The sequence below is a fragment of the Eschrichtius robustus genome, chromosome 10 (genome assembly GCF_028021215.1).
Source record: "Eschrichtius robustus isolate mEscRob2 chromosome 10, mEscRob2.pri, whole genome shotgun sequence".
Lineage (NCBI taxonomy): Eukaryota > Metazoa > Chordata > Mammalia > Artiodactyla > Eschrichtiidae > Eschrichtius > Eschrichtius robustus.
The window spans coordinates 53,508,138-53,526,894 of record NC_090833.1 but is presented as its reverse complement, the minus strand read 5'-3'; the positions used below and the strand labels follow the sequence as shown (position 1 = coordinate 53,526,894).

Here is an 18,757-nt window from a genome sequence, read left to right as displayed (position 1 = left end):
CCCAGCACCTCTGTGTACAGAGTGGCTTAGTGACTTGCCCAAAGGTACCACATGCAAGGCTGACGCAGCAGCCAGCACTCTTAACCTCCTTACTGCCAATCTGACTTTGCCCTTGAGCACAGTGAAGAAGAAAACTGTTTATGATGTGCCATAGTGTCGCCCGCAGAGCCTGTACCTCCACCCTCAGCCTGCCTTCTGCCTGCCTCAGTGACTGTGGATGCAAGGAGACTGACAGCGGGGCTGTTGGTCAGTGGTCCCGCTTCGTTCCTGTCTCTCAGATGAGCCAGGCTCAAAAACACTAAATGCATTTGGGAGACAGGACAGAGATGGGCCACTCCTGTGGGCTGTTTCTTAGTAGCTTATCCCTGGACCCCGACATTTCACATATAGGACCTCACCACTATCTCACATTCAGCTTTTCATGTAAAAAGAAGGCTGATCACCCTTCCCATGAAGTTATTTTGAGCTGGAAAGCTTCTATGCTTGATTTGAGAGAAATAAGTCCCAAAAATGTCATTGTTTAATCTTCAAATTCGTTCCCGCTGCATTTGGAAGTAAGATAGCTTTGAAGCCTTTTTTGACTTTTATGTATTCCTGAACTTCCACAGTTTAGGTCCACGATATGGCTGAAACATGGACATACAACTCTCAATTTTCCCAAAGAGTCAGGCTGAACACTTGATTATGAAACTGAGAGCCCAAAAATCAATGATAAAGACTAGCAGGTTGTATTCTGCATTCTCAGACCTAAGTTGTCGCAGCAAAAGTGTAGATGCTTTTTGAGAGTTTCCCCACCATTAAAAGCAAGAAGTCCAGCTTCTACTGGGTTCAAAATAATAAACTGCTTCCCAAGGTAAGAATTCTAGGAAATTACTCGTTAGGCTGCATGACACGGGAGTACACCCCATCAGAATCTTCTGGTTGGGTGTGAGGATAGTTAAAAGGCAAACTTCTGTGGGAGGGAGACGCAAGAGGGAGGGGATATGGGGATATATGTATGTGTATAGCTGATTCACTTTGATATACAGCAGAAACTAACACACCATTGTAAAGCAATTATACTCCAATAAAGAGGTTAAAAAAAAAACAACTTCTATTTAGGTCTCCCGTTTCTAAGTGTTAACTGAGGGGTTAGTCCTTCAAATGCCCTATAGTTTTGCTATTGAAAGCCTGTCTTCTCATTTTTTGAGAAGGGCTATCAGACTTCCAAAGATATAAGGAACAGAAGCAAGTGCCAAAGTTGAAGTCTCCATTTTTTTGCCTTGTGTTCATCAAGAATTGAATACCATAGGTTCGGAAATGATACCAAGGCTTTAAAATAGCTATAAGAATGTTTTAAGAGAGGTGGTTGATCAACTGGGACTATTTCTTGCCAAATAGCTTGCAAAGGCCACTTAAAAATTTGGACTCAAAGACTCGACTGGATTTCTTTACCAGAGGCCACAAACCTGTTTATTCATCTATCAATATCAGTCTTTCTAGCAGTTGGTAAAGCCTCTGGAGGACTTCCTTTCTGTGACTTGTATGACAGGCTCATTTAACTTCAAACAGCCACCTTTAACGTTTGCTAAGCTTCATATTTTATCTCTTAATTCATTCTCATTTCCCACATTAAACTCTAGAGACACAGCAAACTTACAGCAAAAGGTTTCACATAGGATTCTTTTTTTTTTTTTAATTAATTAATTTATTTTTGGCTGTGTTGGGTCTTCGTTTCTGTGCGATGGCTTTCTCTGGTTGCGGCAAGCGGGGGCCACTCTTCATCGCGGTGCGCGGGCCTCTCACTATCGCGGCCTCTCTTGTTGCGGAGCACAGGCTCCAGACGCGCAGGCTCAGTAGTTGTGGCTCACGGGCCTAGTTGCTCCGCGGCATGTGGGATCTTTCCAGACCAGGGCTCGAACCCGTGTCCCCTGCATCGGCAGGCAGATTCTCAACCACTGCGCCACCAGGGAAGCCCCACATAGGATTCTTAAAGTTCTTGTGTGGATACTGATGCACAGGCTCTAGTCTCCCATGAAGTCTTACTTTGTGCTGAATTGGCTAGCCATGTAACTATGCTAATTTCCATAGAAATATCTAGTTACTTCATTTCTTCAAGTGAGTTTGTACCTTTTAAGTCAGAGTTTCTGTCCTTGGCTACTTCCTGTGGAGAGCAAGGTAAAAGAATGAGATGCTTTAGACTCTTTGAAGGTTGGAAATTGGGATCTAGAACCTGGAGGAACACACTAGGGACTGGAATCCAGGAGATGATGGAGAATCTGCTTGATTTTCCTCTTAAAAACTATGACTTTGGGCGTTAGAGTTGACTAATACTGTATAATCCTTGTAATGGGGGAAAACACTGGTGTCTTTAAGTTTCCTAGGAGGGAATTCTGTATTGCTCCAAATGAATAAACCAATCAGTGCGTTTTGTACCACAGCAGGGTCAAAGTCCCAGTCAACCAAATGGCCTTTAGAGTTTACATAAGATGAATGCTCACCTACTTATCAAATAGGCACTCCAGACACCTCACATCAGCAGGCCACATCCTGTTTAGTGTTATGACTACCTGAAGATGAAGCAACAGGTGGCCAGAAGAGAGTCCTACCTTCACAACTACGTCCTTTTGCGCTACATGTTTGACCTCCACATCTCCCATAAAAAAAGGTTCACGCCCATTCTTTCTTTCACTTTCATCCATTTGACCAAAATCTCAAGAGGGTATCTATTAAACAACATGACAGAAGCACCTTCTTCATCCAGGATTATTGATCTCTTTGCCTAAGCCACAAGCCACGTGTCCACTGTCTTATTGATATTCCATATGAAGGTGGACTTTGACTCATCCACTGATCCATTTAGCTACTCAAAATATCTTCTCTTCCTCCTTTGGCTACTGCACTGATCATTCAATCCATGAAGATTGCTGCACCTTCTGCAGCGGACTCTCACCTAGAGCATCTTCCCAGGGTTAAAGCCTTGTATCTTCCCTTGCTTGTTGGCTTCCTGTGGCTTTGGAGAAAGAAATGGCCAATCTGATGGAAAACTTACGCAAGCTCTGTGCTACTTTTTCTTCTACCCAAAGTTCTTATCTACTCTTCATATTACACGTTTCAAAAACTGTCCATAGAAGGAGTCCATCCTATGCCAGCCAGCCTAACAAGTTAGATCATCTTACAGATTCTCCATGAAGTCACTTTAGAACAGTGGTTTTCAAATTTTAGTTCACATCAGAATCACCTGAAGGGCTTCTGAAAACACATATCCCTGGACCTTACCCTCAGAGTTTCTGATTCAGCAGGTCTGGGGTGGGGCCTGAGAATGTTCACGTTTAACAGGTTCCCAGGTGATGCAGATGCTAACCTTAAGTCCACTGAGAACCACTGCTTTAGACTGTTCAAGAATGGCATTTCTGCTTGTTACCTCCTCCCTAGGAGCCTAGCTCTCCTCAGGGTCGACTGTCTAGGCGTGTAAAAGGAGGAAGTCCTTACCCATGCTTTGCCAGGCACTTGCCCTTGAACAGTATATAATGATAGGACATGTAAAACAGAGACTTAAGTACAGAGAAGCAGAATTGACAGAAATCTTGGCATATGTTTCTGGATCAGGCAACAAATGAAGAGAATAGGAACTTTCCTCAAAGAAGAAGAATTCCAGGTGCAGGTTAAGCTAGCTTCTTTTACAAAATAAATATTTGGGGAGGCAAGTATTAAGTGGTACCTCATCCTTTTAGCACTTGATTGTAAGAGAAACAAGCCAAATTGTGGGCTTCCTTATATAATACAATATCAAGATCTATAGCTCATATATTTAGTTAGAACACCTGATACTACTCAGCTTGTTTATAGAAGTTCATCCTAGAGGAATAGGCACAAACCATGGTTAAGCTGCTTAGTTTAATTTTTTTAGCACTTGGAAAAAAAATGTACAGTAGTTTGAATACTTAGTCTTTGCAAACCTCCACTGAGGTCAAAGATTTCATTCATACGTACAAAATTAGTTTACAAATTTTTTGGCAATTTCATCTTAGTAACCCGTTTTGTCCTATTGCCATTGTCCCAACCATTGAAAAAGTTTACAATAATTTACATAGAAATATTTTCAAAGTGCTTAAGAATAGTGACTGTTCTCTGGGATATTTACAGATGGCCTATACAATGTATGTACAGGTGGTATACGCTATAGCACAAGTTTCATTGCTGGAATATGGCTTTCTAGGGAAAGTGCATATTTGGCCAGAGGTGGCAATACTGTCTAGAAATTCAAGGGTTACAGATACTTTTGGTAACCACATCCAAAGCTGAAGTAGAGTGTGGACAGGAATATTTACAAAAGTAATATAAAAATGGTTAAGTATACAAGCTTGATCCACGCAAAGATATTTCGATGTTCTTCCAAACTGGAGGAAGAAAGAAGCTTCAGCTGCTGGCTCGGTTACCATTCCGAAGTGGGTTATTACTGGTTTAGACCTCAGAGGTCACGACTTGTCTCAGAAGTCAAGCTAGATCATCGTCTGTGCTTACAACGGATATCTGTGGAAGAGAAAAAGCATGGAATGTGTCTGGTGATTCCCTCACTGGTAGCAACTTCAGTCTCTAAAATGAACCTTGCTTTTGCATTGGTCATTCAGAGACCAAAGGTGCATAGAAGGGAAGCCAGATCCCAAACAGTATTGAGTTGCATCACTAATGCATTTTAACTTGAATTCAACTCTATCTACCTGGTAGAGAGAGAAAACAGTGTGACTAATTCTGCCTGTTCTACTTAATGATCTTAGAACCTGGAGAAAAATGTGAAAAGACACACGTGTGCCGTGAACTGACCATACTCTTGTTTCACCAGAGCTTGAGGGAGTGCTCAGCACTTGTTCTGTTCAGAGTTCTGTAAGTGAAGGCCAAATACTCCATGTGAGTTTCAACTGAAGAACAAGTGACCGACTCTACTGTTGAAAGGAAAGCTAGCTCTATGAGGTGTAATAGGTCATTTTCAAATATTTGGTCATTTTGGCTAAATGAATCTTGCTCAATACACTGACTTTAAGTCAACCCCCCTATATACGATATGCTAATTTACTTTTAAGTATCCAGCAGGCAACTGATGGAACAGTTCGGAAAGGAGATACTTGGCTCATGCTAATGTTTACATGTAGTTTCTATAACCCAAAATATCTCAAATTGTAGAGTGATGTCCTTAATTGACTCGTCATTCTGTTTGGGGCAGATACTTGTCAACTGACTTACTTAAGTTCTAACAGCCTAGACTGTCTAATCTCCAGGTAGCAGATGAAGTATTTGGTGGCTCCGTGATTCTAAATGGCTCTTTCTAGCCCAGGCAGCCATAGCTTGAGTTGTGGTCTCCTTTCCAAAAAGTCCTACCGCGAGTCATGGTACATAAAGACACAAAGCTGACTTACTGCTGGGTACGTGTGTCCGACAGAAGCACTGTGTCTACCGATGTCTATTGACAGGTCCTCTTCAGTGGTCTTCAAGTACACAGGATTGTCAAAGTTCATGCTTTTCATGTTCTTGTGTTGCCAATTCCGCCACATCAAGTAGCCACCTACTGCTGCCATTGCTAAGAGCACTGAAAAAAAGTTAGAAGGTGACTAAACAAGGTCTAGTTCCAAAACATACAAAAAAGATCATGCTAAAGAATCCATGATAATTGACATTAATCAAAGCTTTACGTTTTAGGAAGCTGGGATGACTAGAAGTTAGAATATAAATGGGCTGAGAACTTAAAACAAGTTCAGACCAGAGGTTGTGTTATTCTATAGACTCTGGTGCTCAGCACATCCATCTGGGCAAGTGTAGAGTCCTGGGCCCCTCCCCAGGCTGACTGAATTCGAATTGCAGAAGCTTCTGGAGGGCTCTTCAAGTGGTCTTCCTGGTTTGTTAGCCAAGTTTGGAATCCCATAATTTAGGATAAAGAGGCCATTTGGCATAGTGCTTTAGAATTCACATGCCCTAGAATAGCTTTAGAGGGTTTGAAAATTCTTAACTGTTTTTAATTTACCCTCTACAAGTTCTATAACTCCTCAAGAACTCATTTTAGCATTTGTGTAGCTCCTCTGTATGAAGTGTTGTACATATTTCGAAGGGGAAAAGAACAGTGCACTTCACTGGAAAGGACTTATTATGAAAGGGGATAGAGCCAGACGAACAGCTCCGAAGTAGAAAGCAGTAAGCACCATTCATCACTGCCGGTCGCTGTGCTAAGGATACCACCGTAGAGAAGGCTGTGGACTCTGAAATCAGTGTGCTGGGCTGGTGAGGGGAGCAAGGGTAATTCAGTGTCACGAGTGCTATGACAGTACAAGGGGCCATGGGAAGGGCATCTCTAGATGAACTAGAAATACCCATCGGGTATTTAAGAAGTTCCTTGGATCCAGATACGTGGGGAATCTACTTACAGAGGGGAAGGATGGCCCAGGCAGCAGAAGTCCCTTTTGGGGGAACACTGACCTCCGATACTGCTGTGGTCACATTGATCGCTACAGGGGAATAAAAGGAATCAGTTTAGAAGGATCTGCATTCAGACTTAGAAATTCAACCACCTGGTAGAGAGCCTCATGCCCTTTTGCATCCATCACTGATGTTCAATATCTACTACAATCATGTACCAAGAATAACCGGTCTAGAAGTATTTGCGAGTCTCATGCTATAATAGCCATTTCATTAACAGCTGTCTCAGAGAAATCTTAATGAGTCAGGTCAGGCTAAGAGTTGCAGGTTTTAAGTCTTTGGAGTTTAAATATAGGTTACCAATTAGGGGCAGAACGAGTAGTTAAAGGCTGCATTAATGATTTAAGGAACAGGTAGGTACAAAGAGTGTGGCTGTTAGCTGAGATGAACAGTTTGCAGAACGGAACCCAATACCTCCAGGAGCTAGTCCACTAGTTGGTGACATTTCTGTTGTGTTGGTATCTTTTGTCTCACTGTAAGTCACAGTAGTTGCAGTACCTGAATTATAAAACCAAGAACCGGGTCAATGCCAAGGTTCCAGAGTGGCTAGCCGTTTAGCCCAGACAAGCCATGTGATGGGTTATTTGAATGCTGTGGGAAATTGACAAACCACTGCCAAACCAAGTTGCAGGGTGGGTGTGCCATAACCAAGGGAAACAGCAGCAAAACCAGAGAGACACTGGGGTCTTCGGGCAGAATCGCAAGCATCTGCAATTGGACAATTCAAAAGGACCGACGGCCTCACTTAAGGGCCCCTCTAAGCAAAGTCCCAGGCTCCTGGAAGCTGCAAGAAATGCTCTCAAAACCAGACCACCAGGCATACCAGTCTTCCTGCCTGTCTGATAACTGCTTTCTCAGTAAACGGAGCTAGTCCCCATAGGGACTCAGTATCACGCTAATAAAAACCTCACAATATGAGATCCTTGCTCACAACCTGGGAGTTTAATTTGCCAGTTAATCAAAAGCTAAGAACAGGAGACTAAAATGCATGTTTCATTTAAGTAGCAGTTTAAGATAATGTCACCCATTGGGACCAGAAGGTTTCCTGTAACCACGGCCTTTTTTTTTTTTTTTTTTGGCTGCGATGGGTCTTCCTGCTCTCTAGTTGCGGTGAGCGGGGGCTGCTCTTCGTTGCGGTGCGCGGGCTTCTTATTGCGGTGGCTTCTCTTGTTGCGGAGCATGGGCTCTAGGCACACAGGCGTCAGTAGTTGCGGCATGCGGGCTCAGTACTTGTGGCTCGTGGGCTCTAGAGCCCAGGCTCAGTAGTTGTGGCGCACGGGCTTAGTTGCTCCGTGGCATGTGGGATCTTCCCGGACCAGGGATCGAACCCATGTACCCTGCATTGGCAGGCGGATTCTTAACCACTAAGCCACCAGGGAAGTCCCCCAAGGCCTTTTTTAAGCCTAATCTCAGGCCTCTCTTTTTGGAGGACAATGTTAAGACTTTGTTTAATTATCTGCAAGTTGGCTGGCTCAGTGCTGTAATTGGTATAAATCAGCATAGTCACCTATAGACTCATCTAATGTTGAAATGAGTTAGTCCTGAAGTAGTGATGTGAACTCCTGGCATGCAACAGTAGCAGATATGTTCTCCAATCTATTCCAAGAGTGAGTTAAAACAGAATTCTTAAAATCCAGGCTAGTTTTTGTAGCTAGTGTTTTACTCTAATGCCTGTTGTATGTCCTGCTTGTGTTTGAAAAGTAAAAAGCCTTACTTTGGCACTCTCGGCCATTGTCCTCTAGATTGTATCCATTGGGACAGGAACAGGTATATTTTGGAGAGTGGTCATTAATCTGTGGGGCTGGCAGGCAGAGGTATTCACATCCTCCATTCTCCATGTCTTCTTCGCACCAGTTTTTACCTGTTCAGAAAGAAAAGTCCTTTAAAATGGGTCTTCCAGTGCCTGCTATACATAAAGCTTGGTTCTAGATGCTGAAGACATGACTCCTTGTCTCCAAGGAGCCTAAACTTGTATACTCTGTCAAACCGTAAAGTTAAAGCAATACCAATGAAGGATAAATTTAAGGGTACAGGCAGCATGCTCTAAGGACAGCAAAGAGCCAAAGAAACTTCTTGGAAGTAGGATAAGAGTTACGCCGTAAACAGATGGGTGGTGAGGGAAGAGGTGGGGAAAGGAGATGGGTGACCGGACCTGGCCTCACTATTGGTCCAAAGCTTACAAACTGGCTAGTCTGAGGCTCAGAGGAAGGAGAGAAGCATGCTCTGTGGCTTTGCCTTGCTCCCACAAAACCGAAGGAACCCAGCTATGGGGAGGTTTAAGGGTTTCATTTGGATAGAACCAGTCAAGTATTCTGAGCAGGAGACCATAGTGTTTGAGGAAGCACACAATTCCATACAAGACATGCCATGGTGGGGAGGGAGGAAAAGGCTGTGGCATAAAAGCTACTTTGGAGGCCAGTGCAATAGTCCTAGCAAGAAGGAATGAATGCCAAGGAGATATGGAAGGGACTGAAATAAAAGACAGAACACTGTTGGTTGGGAGGGCAGCTAAGAGATGAAGTTCTCAAGCTCTTTGACTTGGAAGTCAGAATAAAATATACCGAGCACCAGGTTTGAGGGAGGGTCCAGGAGGGGAAAGTTCCATTGTAGGGCAAGCTGAGTTGCTAGGGAGCTACAGATACCCAGGGGCACTGTGTCATGCTGCTACCCTGAAAGTAGCCACGAGGGGCTCTGCTTCCCCACAATACCTGATGGCTGTACAAGTGCATGATAGATGATAATGTCTTGGGCATCGTTAAGGTTGTTAACTAGAGTGGCCAGCTCCGATCCAGTGAATTTATTGGCGCCGTAGACGGCTTCATTTTCCCCATCTATCCAGTAGACACGATCCTAAAACAGAGCCCCCATATTAGTATGTACGTGTAGGATTAACACGAGTCAGTCTCTAAGGTCATTATTATTTACTGGCAATTTAATGGACCAAGTTTATTTAAAGCTGGTCTGGGACATCGGATGTAAAACTCTAAGAGAAGCATGAGTTCAGGTTTCTTAAAATGCTATGAGGAATCAGTATGTCATTTGTCCCAGGTTTTAGGTGAAAGCAGTTTCTCAAGTCATGCCCCTCTGTCCTTCCCTCCTTCCCCTGTTCTTTCTCCCCAAGGTGCTACAGTAACTCAGAGGTACACACTTAGATGTGAGACACACGTCTTACCTCAAATATTGTGAGTGCGAGGGGATGAGCTAGGAATTCCAGAGACTTTAGGACTATCCTGCGATCTTGGCCGTTCAAGTCCACACTGGATAACATGTGCAATTTGGAATCCAGCCAATAGAGGCGGCCCTTTATGAGGTCTGGGTAGGGGAAGAATGGTCACTGTATAAGAAGTCAGTACTGCTCCGCTTCCATTTAAAATAGCTAAGGAATCCAGTACTCTACTTTCATGGTTCCTTCTCCAGCAGGGGTTGTTAACAGGGTCCCACCAACCTTGTGAAGCAGCATGCAGAATCTGTACCCACACTCATTTGGGGGGACTCAAGGGGTACCTGAGATTGTCAAAGTAACTGACTTAAGAAGTGTTAGTGACATTATAGAAGTATTAAAAGAGGTGAGCATTTTGTTGCTCTCCCCTTAGGAGCCAGAAGAAAACCATTATGAGCCTGCAATTCAGGAAATGCTAGGGCACCTAGGCCAGGAGTATGTAGGATGAGAGTTCACAAGGCCCAAGATTCACCTAATTCATGTCACATGTTAGCTCCAAATGGATAGAAAGGCTAGTAATAATGGAGCATGTCATCTGTTAATCCACCATTCCACTTGTACTGTTCGGTTCCTCTCATCCTAAGTCCCTGCTAAAGAAGGCACCATGAGAGTTGTCTGCTGTAGTCCAGAATTAACTATGGAGATGAGTTAAAACTCTGCAGACAGTCGAATTGTGGTCGAGGACGGAAGAACATACATACCGAGTGTAATTCCGTTAGGCCACTGAATGTCCACTGTCACCAGCGCCCGTCTATCAAATCCATTCATTCCTGCTTTTTCGATTTTAGCTGGTTCACCCCAGTCTGACCAGTAAACAAAGCTGGGAAGAATTAAATTAGAAATAAGCCTTGGTGGTTTAGAAGGAATAAAGTTGCAGCTTGAGACAGACATTTTCAAAGAGTGAGCAGAAAACTCTAGGGTACAAATTGTGCCACTTGAGGGTCTAACTTATGTTCTGGGTAAACAAAAGTTAACACTGAATCTACAAGCTCATTATTAACTATATTAAACTATATAAGTCTGATATTTAAATTTCAGCCCAAAGTCACAGGTTATAGATTTCCTGTATAAAAGGCCAATTCTTTCAGTGGAGTAAAAGATGAATATCTGTTAAGTTTTATAGTAGGGGCGGGCTGACTGGGTTCTAGTGAGGCTTCGTGGGGGCCAATTGTGATTACTACAGCCTTAGTCAAATACCTTTTTTTTTTAATTATTAATTTTTATTGGAGTATAGTTGCCTTACAATGTTGTGTTAGTTTCTGCTATACCGCCAAGTGAATCAGCTATATGTATACATATATCCCCTCTTTTTTAGATTTCCTTCCCATTTAGGTCACCACAGAGCACTGAGTAGAGTTCCCTGTGCTATTCAGTAGGTTCTCCTTAGTTATCTATTTTATACATAGTAGTGTATATATGTCAATCCCAATCTCCCAATTCATCCCACCCCCTTTTCCCCCCTTGGTAGCCATATGTTTGTTCTCTACATCTGTGTCTCTATTTCTGCTTTGCAAATAAGTTCATCTGTACCATTTTTCTAGATTCCACATATAAGTGATATTATATGATATTCGTTTTTCTCTTTCTGGCTTACTTCACTCTGTATGACAGTCTCTAGGTCCATCCACGTCTCTGCAAATGGCACCATTTCATTCCTTTTTATGGCTGAGTAATATTCCATTGTGTATAGGTACCACATCTTCTTTATAGTCAAATTCCTAACAGCTGCTTTTCTATATTATTTAGGGGCAATTTGGGGGAAGTCCTCAATGTTTCTAGAGAGGTCTGTTTATTTCCATTGGACTTTCAGACAACTTGCACATTTAGATGAAAGCCTAGAGGTAATGTGGTTACCAAAATCCTTACAACTCATGCTACTACTTAGGTTGGATCATCCAGAGCTGACCTGATAAAGTGTTCAGACAAAAATTAAAAATCATTTGCATAGCAATACGAACTTATCTATGAAAGAGAAACAGACTCACAGACAGAGTACAGACTTGTGGTTGCCAAGGGGAAGCGGCGGTGAGGGAAAGATAGATTGGGAGTTCGGGGTTATCAGATGCAAAGTATTATACATAGAATGGATAAACAACAAGGTCCTACTGTATAGCACAGGGAACTATATTCAATATCCTGTGATAAACCATAATGGAAAAGAATATGAAAAAGAATGTATATATGTATAACTGAATCACTTTGCTGTGCAGCAGAAATTAACACAACATTGTAAATCAACTATACTTCAATTAAAAAAAATCACTTGCATAGAAGCTGGGTGGGCATAAGGGTTTAGATACAGCTTTTGGTGTACCTCAAATCAGAAATGTTGTTTCACTAATGTGAACCAGCAGTCATCTGCTCAGGGAGGGCCTGTCGTATAGATGAGGCCATTCCCGGGTTGCTCAACCGTGGCACCACTGACATCTTGTACTGGATGATTCTTTGTTGTGGGGAGCTGCTAAGTCTTGGGATTTCAGTACTGCTTTAGGCATGAGGAAAGCTCCTGACCTATGCAGATAGCATCCGAAAGGCTACGTGATGAAAAGCACAGAATACAAACCCAGACAACGGGTCCACAGCTATGGAGGCAGGCTCTCGCAAGTCAGAGTTAAACAGGAACTTCCTCTTGGTTCCATCTAGGGTAGCTACTGAAATAGTCTTAGAAGCCGCATCAGTCCAGTAGATGGTCTTGTACACCCAATCAACAGCAATGGCTGCAGGATTATAGACATTGTCGATCATTTTAACATGTCTACCAACCTTGTCATCAATTGAGGCACTGAAACAGAATAGGTCACAAGAAATTTAAGAGTTTGACACCATCGGAGCCTGGAGAATGGACTTTCTGCTCACAAAATGGTCAACGACTTTGTTCGGAAAGAACTCTAGTAAACCCCATAGCTCAGCTCACCACTCAAATTATGTAACCATGCTGCTTACTGATTCTAAACAATACTGTAGGTTATCTCGTTGTTGGTCTGTATTCTACACGCAAGAACACCACACTTCTAAGTGAAGCTATTTGTTTCAGTAACCATCACCTGAGTTTCTATAGCTGCCGTTAAGAAAAAGCTATCACTACCATTTCTATTTGTAGCAACTATGAACAGTTCTCAACTAACTGGAGAGAAAGGGGGGAAAATTGGAAAAATCAAGATGTTGTCTGTTATAATCTTATAGTTGTAGCCATCTTTTATTTTATAGGCGATTCTTACTTTCTAATGAGGAACTGACAGTAATTTAATAAAGAATCAGTGTTTAGAATTATTATTCCCAACTAGTTAGATGCTAGATTGGAGCAAGACACAAGAGAAATTCCTCCAAACCTTCCCAAAGGCCAGTGACAACGACTTAGGCGAAGACACCAAGAACTGAGAGTTACCTGAAGATGGCCTTTTGGCTTAGATCAGCCCAGAATAGTTTCTGAGCAGCAATGTCAGCATCGAGAGCCACAGTGTTTCTTAGCTGTTCAACTAGTTGGATATATTCTTTCCTCTCCAAGCCAATCTTCCTGATGTCTCGTCTATTAGTGAAGATCAGACTTGGCTCTTTGCCTACAAGACAGGAGTCAGGTTAATTTAGTTTTGCTGTAAGAAGGCAAGGTCCTTCCAAGTCCCCTCCTCCCAACAGAGGAGCACTTAAAAAGTGAGGGCACTGCTGAACACCTCAGGAGTACTCTTGCTGAAGTCCATGCCCTGGGACCTGCAAGCACTTCAGCACTTCCTATGGTTTAAGAAGGCAGTCCTGGAGTCACAGCATTCAATAAGAGGGTGGCTGATGATAAGTTACTTATTTGAATTGCACTCAAGTTTTGGAAGCAGAGAGTAAGCAGATATTCAAGGTGCCATATGCAAAAGGAACTGACCAAGGCAGGAGTCTGGGGCAACAATTTGCTATTTAACCTATGATATTGCACTGTGAGTTTAGTATCATTGCTCTCAAGTACTTTTTAAATTTTATATTTCGTTTGACTGTTGTAGTCACTGGCTGTACCTTTCATAATCACGTACTCATAAAGGTACCAGAGCAACACCAGTCCAAGTCCATTTACCTACTGCCTTGCACACGCCAGTGGCAAGATCCATTTGATAGCCACGACTACATTCACACTTGTAACCGCCTTTTAAGTTGATACAAATTTGACTGCAGATTCCCGGATTTTGGCATTCGTCAATATCTAGGAGGGAAATTAGAATTAGTCTTGCTGTTCCTAGATAACCTACGGAGATCTACTGACCTTTCCCATCACCCCCGGGGCTTGGGCTCTGTTCTTCGACTCACCTCCACAGGTTTTCCTATCTATCAGTTCAAACCCAGCTGCACAGTCACATTCGTAGCCTATAACTAGGTCTTTGCAGATATGGGAGCATCCGCCATTATTAACCAAGCATTCATTTACATCTGAAATCAAAAGGTAGTAGAGTATAACTCAACACTCAAATTGATATTCGTCCTATTAACATTTAAAATCCAGGCTGTTTGAGATAACTTGTCTAGATGGTCTGGTCAAGCCCATGATTTTTCTAAGAGCTAATAATCCGTCTTATAGATATGCATCTCAGCGTGTATTGGGGGAATAGTAAACCCAATCTCCTTGGCATGTTACCAGTTAGTTAAGCAGTGTTTAGTCAAGTTTCTCTATTGCTGATTGGTTATCTTAAAGGGGGTGAAACTAGGGACTACTTTGTCACTACTTCTAAGTCATAAAATTTCACTTTTAAGCCCAACAATTGAGCCTAGTTCATTAAAGTAGTTTACCCAGGCATTAGGCAGGCTCCAAACCACATTAGCTCTGCCGGGTCTAATTAACCTTCCCGAATCTGTCCTCAAGCAACCCCTTCACTTACGACATTCTTTCAGGGGCTCATCACTCCAGTCCCTGCAGTCCTGCTCCTGGTTACACACTTTACTGACATCTATGCACTCCCCGCTTCTGCACTTGAATTTCCCAGGGCCCAAGCACTGATTGACTACAAAGAGAAACACAGAAGAGAGATTCCATTCGTGGGTCTGATCAGAGCAGTCCTTTGACTCACAACCCACAACTAGGGACCCTTACCATTTTTGCAGTTGACTTCATCAGAACCGTCGACACAGTCTCGGATGCCGTTACACTGCCTGCTGCCGTGGATGCAGCTACCATCCTCGCACTCAAACTGGTCAGGTTGGCAGGTTCGGGAAGCTACAGCGGGAGGGAACGGCAGGGGATGAAGCCAGCCAAAGCGTCCCTGGTTGATACGTGGGAGAGAACTGAACGTGCCATACTGATAGGAAAGCTACTTACGACAGTTGACCTCATCGCTGCCATCCTTGCAATCAGGATCCCCGTCACATCGCCACTTCTTGTGGATGCACTCGCCGGAGCCGCACTGGATCTCACTGGCTGGGCACTTGGTGTGGATCACTGGCTGGCGGCCACACTGCTCGAGGGACTCATCTGACTGGTCCGAGCAGTCTGCGTCGTCATCGCACACCCAGCTGATGGGGATGCAGGAGGAGGTGCTGCACTGGAACTCGTGGGCCCCGCAGGTGGGTGGGGTGCAGTCAAGCTCGTCGCTGCCGTCGCTACAGTCATCCTGGCCATTGCACACAAAATTCCTGGAGATGCAGCGGCCGCTGGAGCAAGTGAACTCATCAGGGCTGCACGTTATGTTGCCTATTGAGAGAGAGGACGCCCCACTGAAAATGCATCCAGACCCGTCCTTTCAAGCATCTTGTCCCAAAATCTAACATGCAGATCATGGATCATGAATCCCAGCTTTCTTGCCTAACTTAAAAGCTAAAGTCGGATTATATCAATAGGCAGTTCCCAGAATACTAGGAAACAGTCTTACCATGTAAAAGATGCTAGGACATCTGAATAAGAACAGAAATGAAGGACCGAGAAAATAGTTGAAGACTAGAAATTAATTTGAGATGAGATGCATCTTAAAGGGACAGTGATTAATAACTTAAACTGTCACAAGAGACTTCACTGGGGAAGGCAGACATGAGTTATCTTTAAATGGATATACTGCTCATCAGGCCAGGCCACATATCATGAGCTGAGGTTATCATGCATCAGGTATATAAGCAAACATTCACTCATAATAAGCATTATGACACCATCACCAAAAAGTAGCCCCCGTGTATTATAACACCATACACAGTTCCTTCTCTTTTGGTCCTTCCAACCAGGATCAGGAATAACAGGTCTTCAATACTTTCAAGTTTTAGAAAGTCACTTCTGGGGCTAGAACCGCAATCTAGCAGCCAGGTGCACTAATAATGATAAGCTAGTCAGACTAGCCAGTTTGTACTTTGACTCAAATTCCTGCCAAATTAATTAAGGTCAAAAATTGGTGGTAATTGGGGTGGAGACCACGACTCTCTTGGGAAGCAAAGTCTGAATTTAAGAGGGAAACACATGGCAGTGCCACAGCTTACCAATCCATAAAGCTCAGTTCTAGGATTAAATGCCAAAACTCATTGGACTAGGTGCAGTGGTAATGACCTCAGGAGGTGACTTCTACGCGCAAGACTGGTGTTTCAACTACAAGTACCCTCAGCTCGCTGTACACTTATTGCATCAAGAGGCCTGTGCTTGTCAGTCTCAGGAGGCCCTATAAAAAGGGCGGTAGCTTGAAAGAACATTCAATGCAATGTTTGTTTAACCTAGAGATTTTCCCAGGGCCTCACCTTTAACACTGAGCATTTTATTACATATTTTCCAAGAGCAGAAACATGAAAGGCTAGGAAACAGAGTTAGCTTTTACAGGCAGGAACTGTGATAGGAGACAAAGGTACCACCGGTTGGGTAGAGTTATCTTTGGGTATCTGCCAGCAAGATGTTAATTCCTACTTCTGTGCCAGTTTAACTTTTGGAAAGGTTAAAAGAAAAACTAGTTGCGGGGCTGAGAGGTGCTTGTGTGAGACTCAAGTAGTTTATTCCACTAAGCAGATCCAATTTTCAACCTAGGGATGTGTTTGCTGCCCCTCGTCCCTTTCTAGCTTGATTGAGCCCAAGTGAGGAAGGCCCACAAGTTACTGCCCTGACTGAGACAAGAGTCCACACAATTGCGGCTTCACTGAGCTACTTCTACATGGAAGTGCCTTGGATGACTTACCTTCTGATTTCTATTTGCCTAGAAGAAACACCCAAGCAAGCAATGGTCAATTACCATGTGAACTTCTCTCAGAGTTTGAGGGCAGTTAGGAAGGACAACTAGTAGAGCAGAGAGTGAAGTCATTAAAAGGCAAGTCAAGTCAACTGCACCTTCATGCCCACCCTTCTTTGAGCAAAAGGGTCTGTGGGATAAGCCACTCAACACTGATCTTCTTACCACAGTTTTCTTCATCTTCTCCACTGTCACAATCATTTTCACCATCACATCTCCAGGACACTGGGATACACTGAGTGGAACGGGCACCACAGCTGATTTCATTTATGCGGCATGTTCTCATATCTGTTGATGATATACAGTCTCAAAAGAGCCTCCAAACTCATGAGTGCAAAGCTGCTGCTCCTGTGCTGCCTGGAAGTGGTGACATCTGTAACTCAGTGGCCGGGCACACGGGTGAAATTCGACTTACTAGCTGAAGCCTGGGCAGATCCTTCGACAGCTCCATGGCTTGGGAGCCATGCCAACCTAGGCTACCTGGCAGTCCACCCGAGAGCCTTGACCGTGCTATTCCGTCAAGGTTCCACGGTGTGCGCAGTCCTGGATTTTGTTTTACTTGGCGTGGTTATGTTCATTGGCTGGCCTGCTCCTTGACCATTATTTATCTGCTGGGTATCAAGTGACAGACCCAGATACTGGCAACCTAATCCCAACTTCATTAAAAGCCAGATGGTCTATCACCTATGAAGTCTTCCTTTGCCTGGATTCCTTCACAGGCCTCCTTCACAACCTCCTTTCCACTGACATCTTGCAAAGTAGGGACACCCCCTAATTCTTGACTTTACGGGGTCATCCCCCACTAGGGGCTGAATCTTTATGGAACCCGTCTTCACCTATGGTAACTCACCTCCCTTGGCCAATGCTCATATAACTTCCCTTACTTCTTGCCTGGAAAAAACTGAAATTAACACACGTCTCTTCCTTTCTGCTTGATTCCGGACCTAAACTTTGTTCATGTTAGATTTCCACTTTTAGTGCTTTAACAGGTCTCTACTGCCTTAAAAGGAACACCGAGACTTTCTTCACCAGGACATGCAAATGATTCTAATTTAACTGTCCCAAATCATCTTCCTCTATGATCTCATAGACTTTTTCCTGAATATCATCCTAAGGACACACACGTATTTGCATACCTATGAAGTTTCTCTTATTTAAGAACAAGCTGTAAGCTCCCTACTTTAATAACTTTACGTTACATGTTTCTTAAAAATTGCTCTATCATCCTATTTCTAGTCACCTTACCCCTTCAGTAATAGATTTTTTTTTCATAACATGAGACGCTGTGCATCTAAAAGCTTATACTTGGCCCACGGGGGGACCCTCACATCTTGACTTAGCTTCCAGGACCAGAGTACCATCCACTCAGAGTCATTATCATCAAACATTAGAAATCTATGCACCTAGTCAAGGAGTTCTTGAATCTTCTGGCTTCAGTCTTAAATGTTCAATAGTGAAGCTACCCAAGAGAACGTCAGTCTTGTTAGACTAGGAAGAACATTCTTTATGTTTTTAAAGACTGGCTGTTAATGATTTGACTGACCTTGGATTCAACTGGCCTAACTTTAAGGGAGGCCAAGGAAAACTAACCAAGTTTTAGATCATACAATACTTAGAGCTATGAGACACGGAACAGCTCGGAAAAATTCAAGTCCAAAGCAAGTCACACTCACGGCACTGCTCTGGGCTTTCATCAGAACCATCTTCACAGTCAGGATCCCCATCACACTGCCATCGGTTGGGAACACACTGGCCATTGTTGCACACAAAGTCAGACTCGGCACACGTCTTCTTCACTACGAAAGTTGATTTGCAGGGTTAAAGTTGAAGTCACTCACCCAAGAGCCCTACATTCCCACTGGGGGTACAACTGCATTTTGATGTTTTACTCTAAAAAATAAATCTGAGTCAGTTAGCACACAACTGCCAATAT

The 18,757-nt window shown here is 43.4% G+C and overlaps 1 protein-coding gene across 6 annotated transcripts in view; it reads right to left on the bottom strand.

Moving 5' to 3' along the window:
- Positions 1-1,425: 1,425 nt before the first annotated feature.
- Positions 1,426-18,757, bottom strand: part of VLDLR (very low density lipoprotein receptor) — a 34,557-nt gene continuing 17,225 nt past the window's right edge. For 4 of the 6 annotated variants that reach the window (XM_068553696.1, XM_068553693.1, XM_068553694.1 and 1 more), the window contains exons 4-20: positions 18,498-18,620; positions 16,990-17,112; positions 14,952-15,323; positions 14,727-14,849; positions 14,515-14,637; positions 13,949-14,068; positions 13,719-13,844; positions 13,050-13,221; positions 12,228-12,446; positions 10,366-10,484; positions 9,617-9,756; positions 9,153-9,294; positions 8,159-8,305; positions 6,859-6,942; positions 6,393-6,473; positions 5,394-5,563; positions 1,426-4,512 (exon numbers count right to left, since the gene is read on the bottom strand). In XM_068553696.1, the coding sequence (XP_068409797.1) occupies positions 4,477-4,512; positions 5,394-5,563; positions 6,393-6,473; positions 6,859-6,942; positions 8,159-8,305; positions 9,153-9,294; positions 9,617-9,756; positions 10,366-10,484; positions 12,228-12,446; positions 13,050-13,221; positions 13,719-13,844; positions 13,949-14,068; positions 14,515-14,637; positions 14,727-14,849; positions 14,952-15,323; positions 16,990-17,112; positions 18,498-18,620 (2,420 nt within the window). In that variant the 3' untranslated portion in view covers positions 1,426-4,476. The remainder of the gene's footprint in view (positions 4,513-5,393; positions 5,564-6,392; positions 6,474-6,858; positions 6,943-8,158; positions 8,306-9,152; positions 9,295-9,616; positions 9,757-10,365; positions 10,485-12,227; positions 12,447-13,049; positions 13,222-13,718; positions 13,845-13,948; positions 14,069-14,514; positions 14,638-14,726; positions 14,850-14,951; positions 15,324-16,989; positions 17,113-18,497; positions 18,621-18,757) is intronic. The other 2 variants (XM_068553698.1, XM_068553697.1) reach the window with 2 other exon arrangements.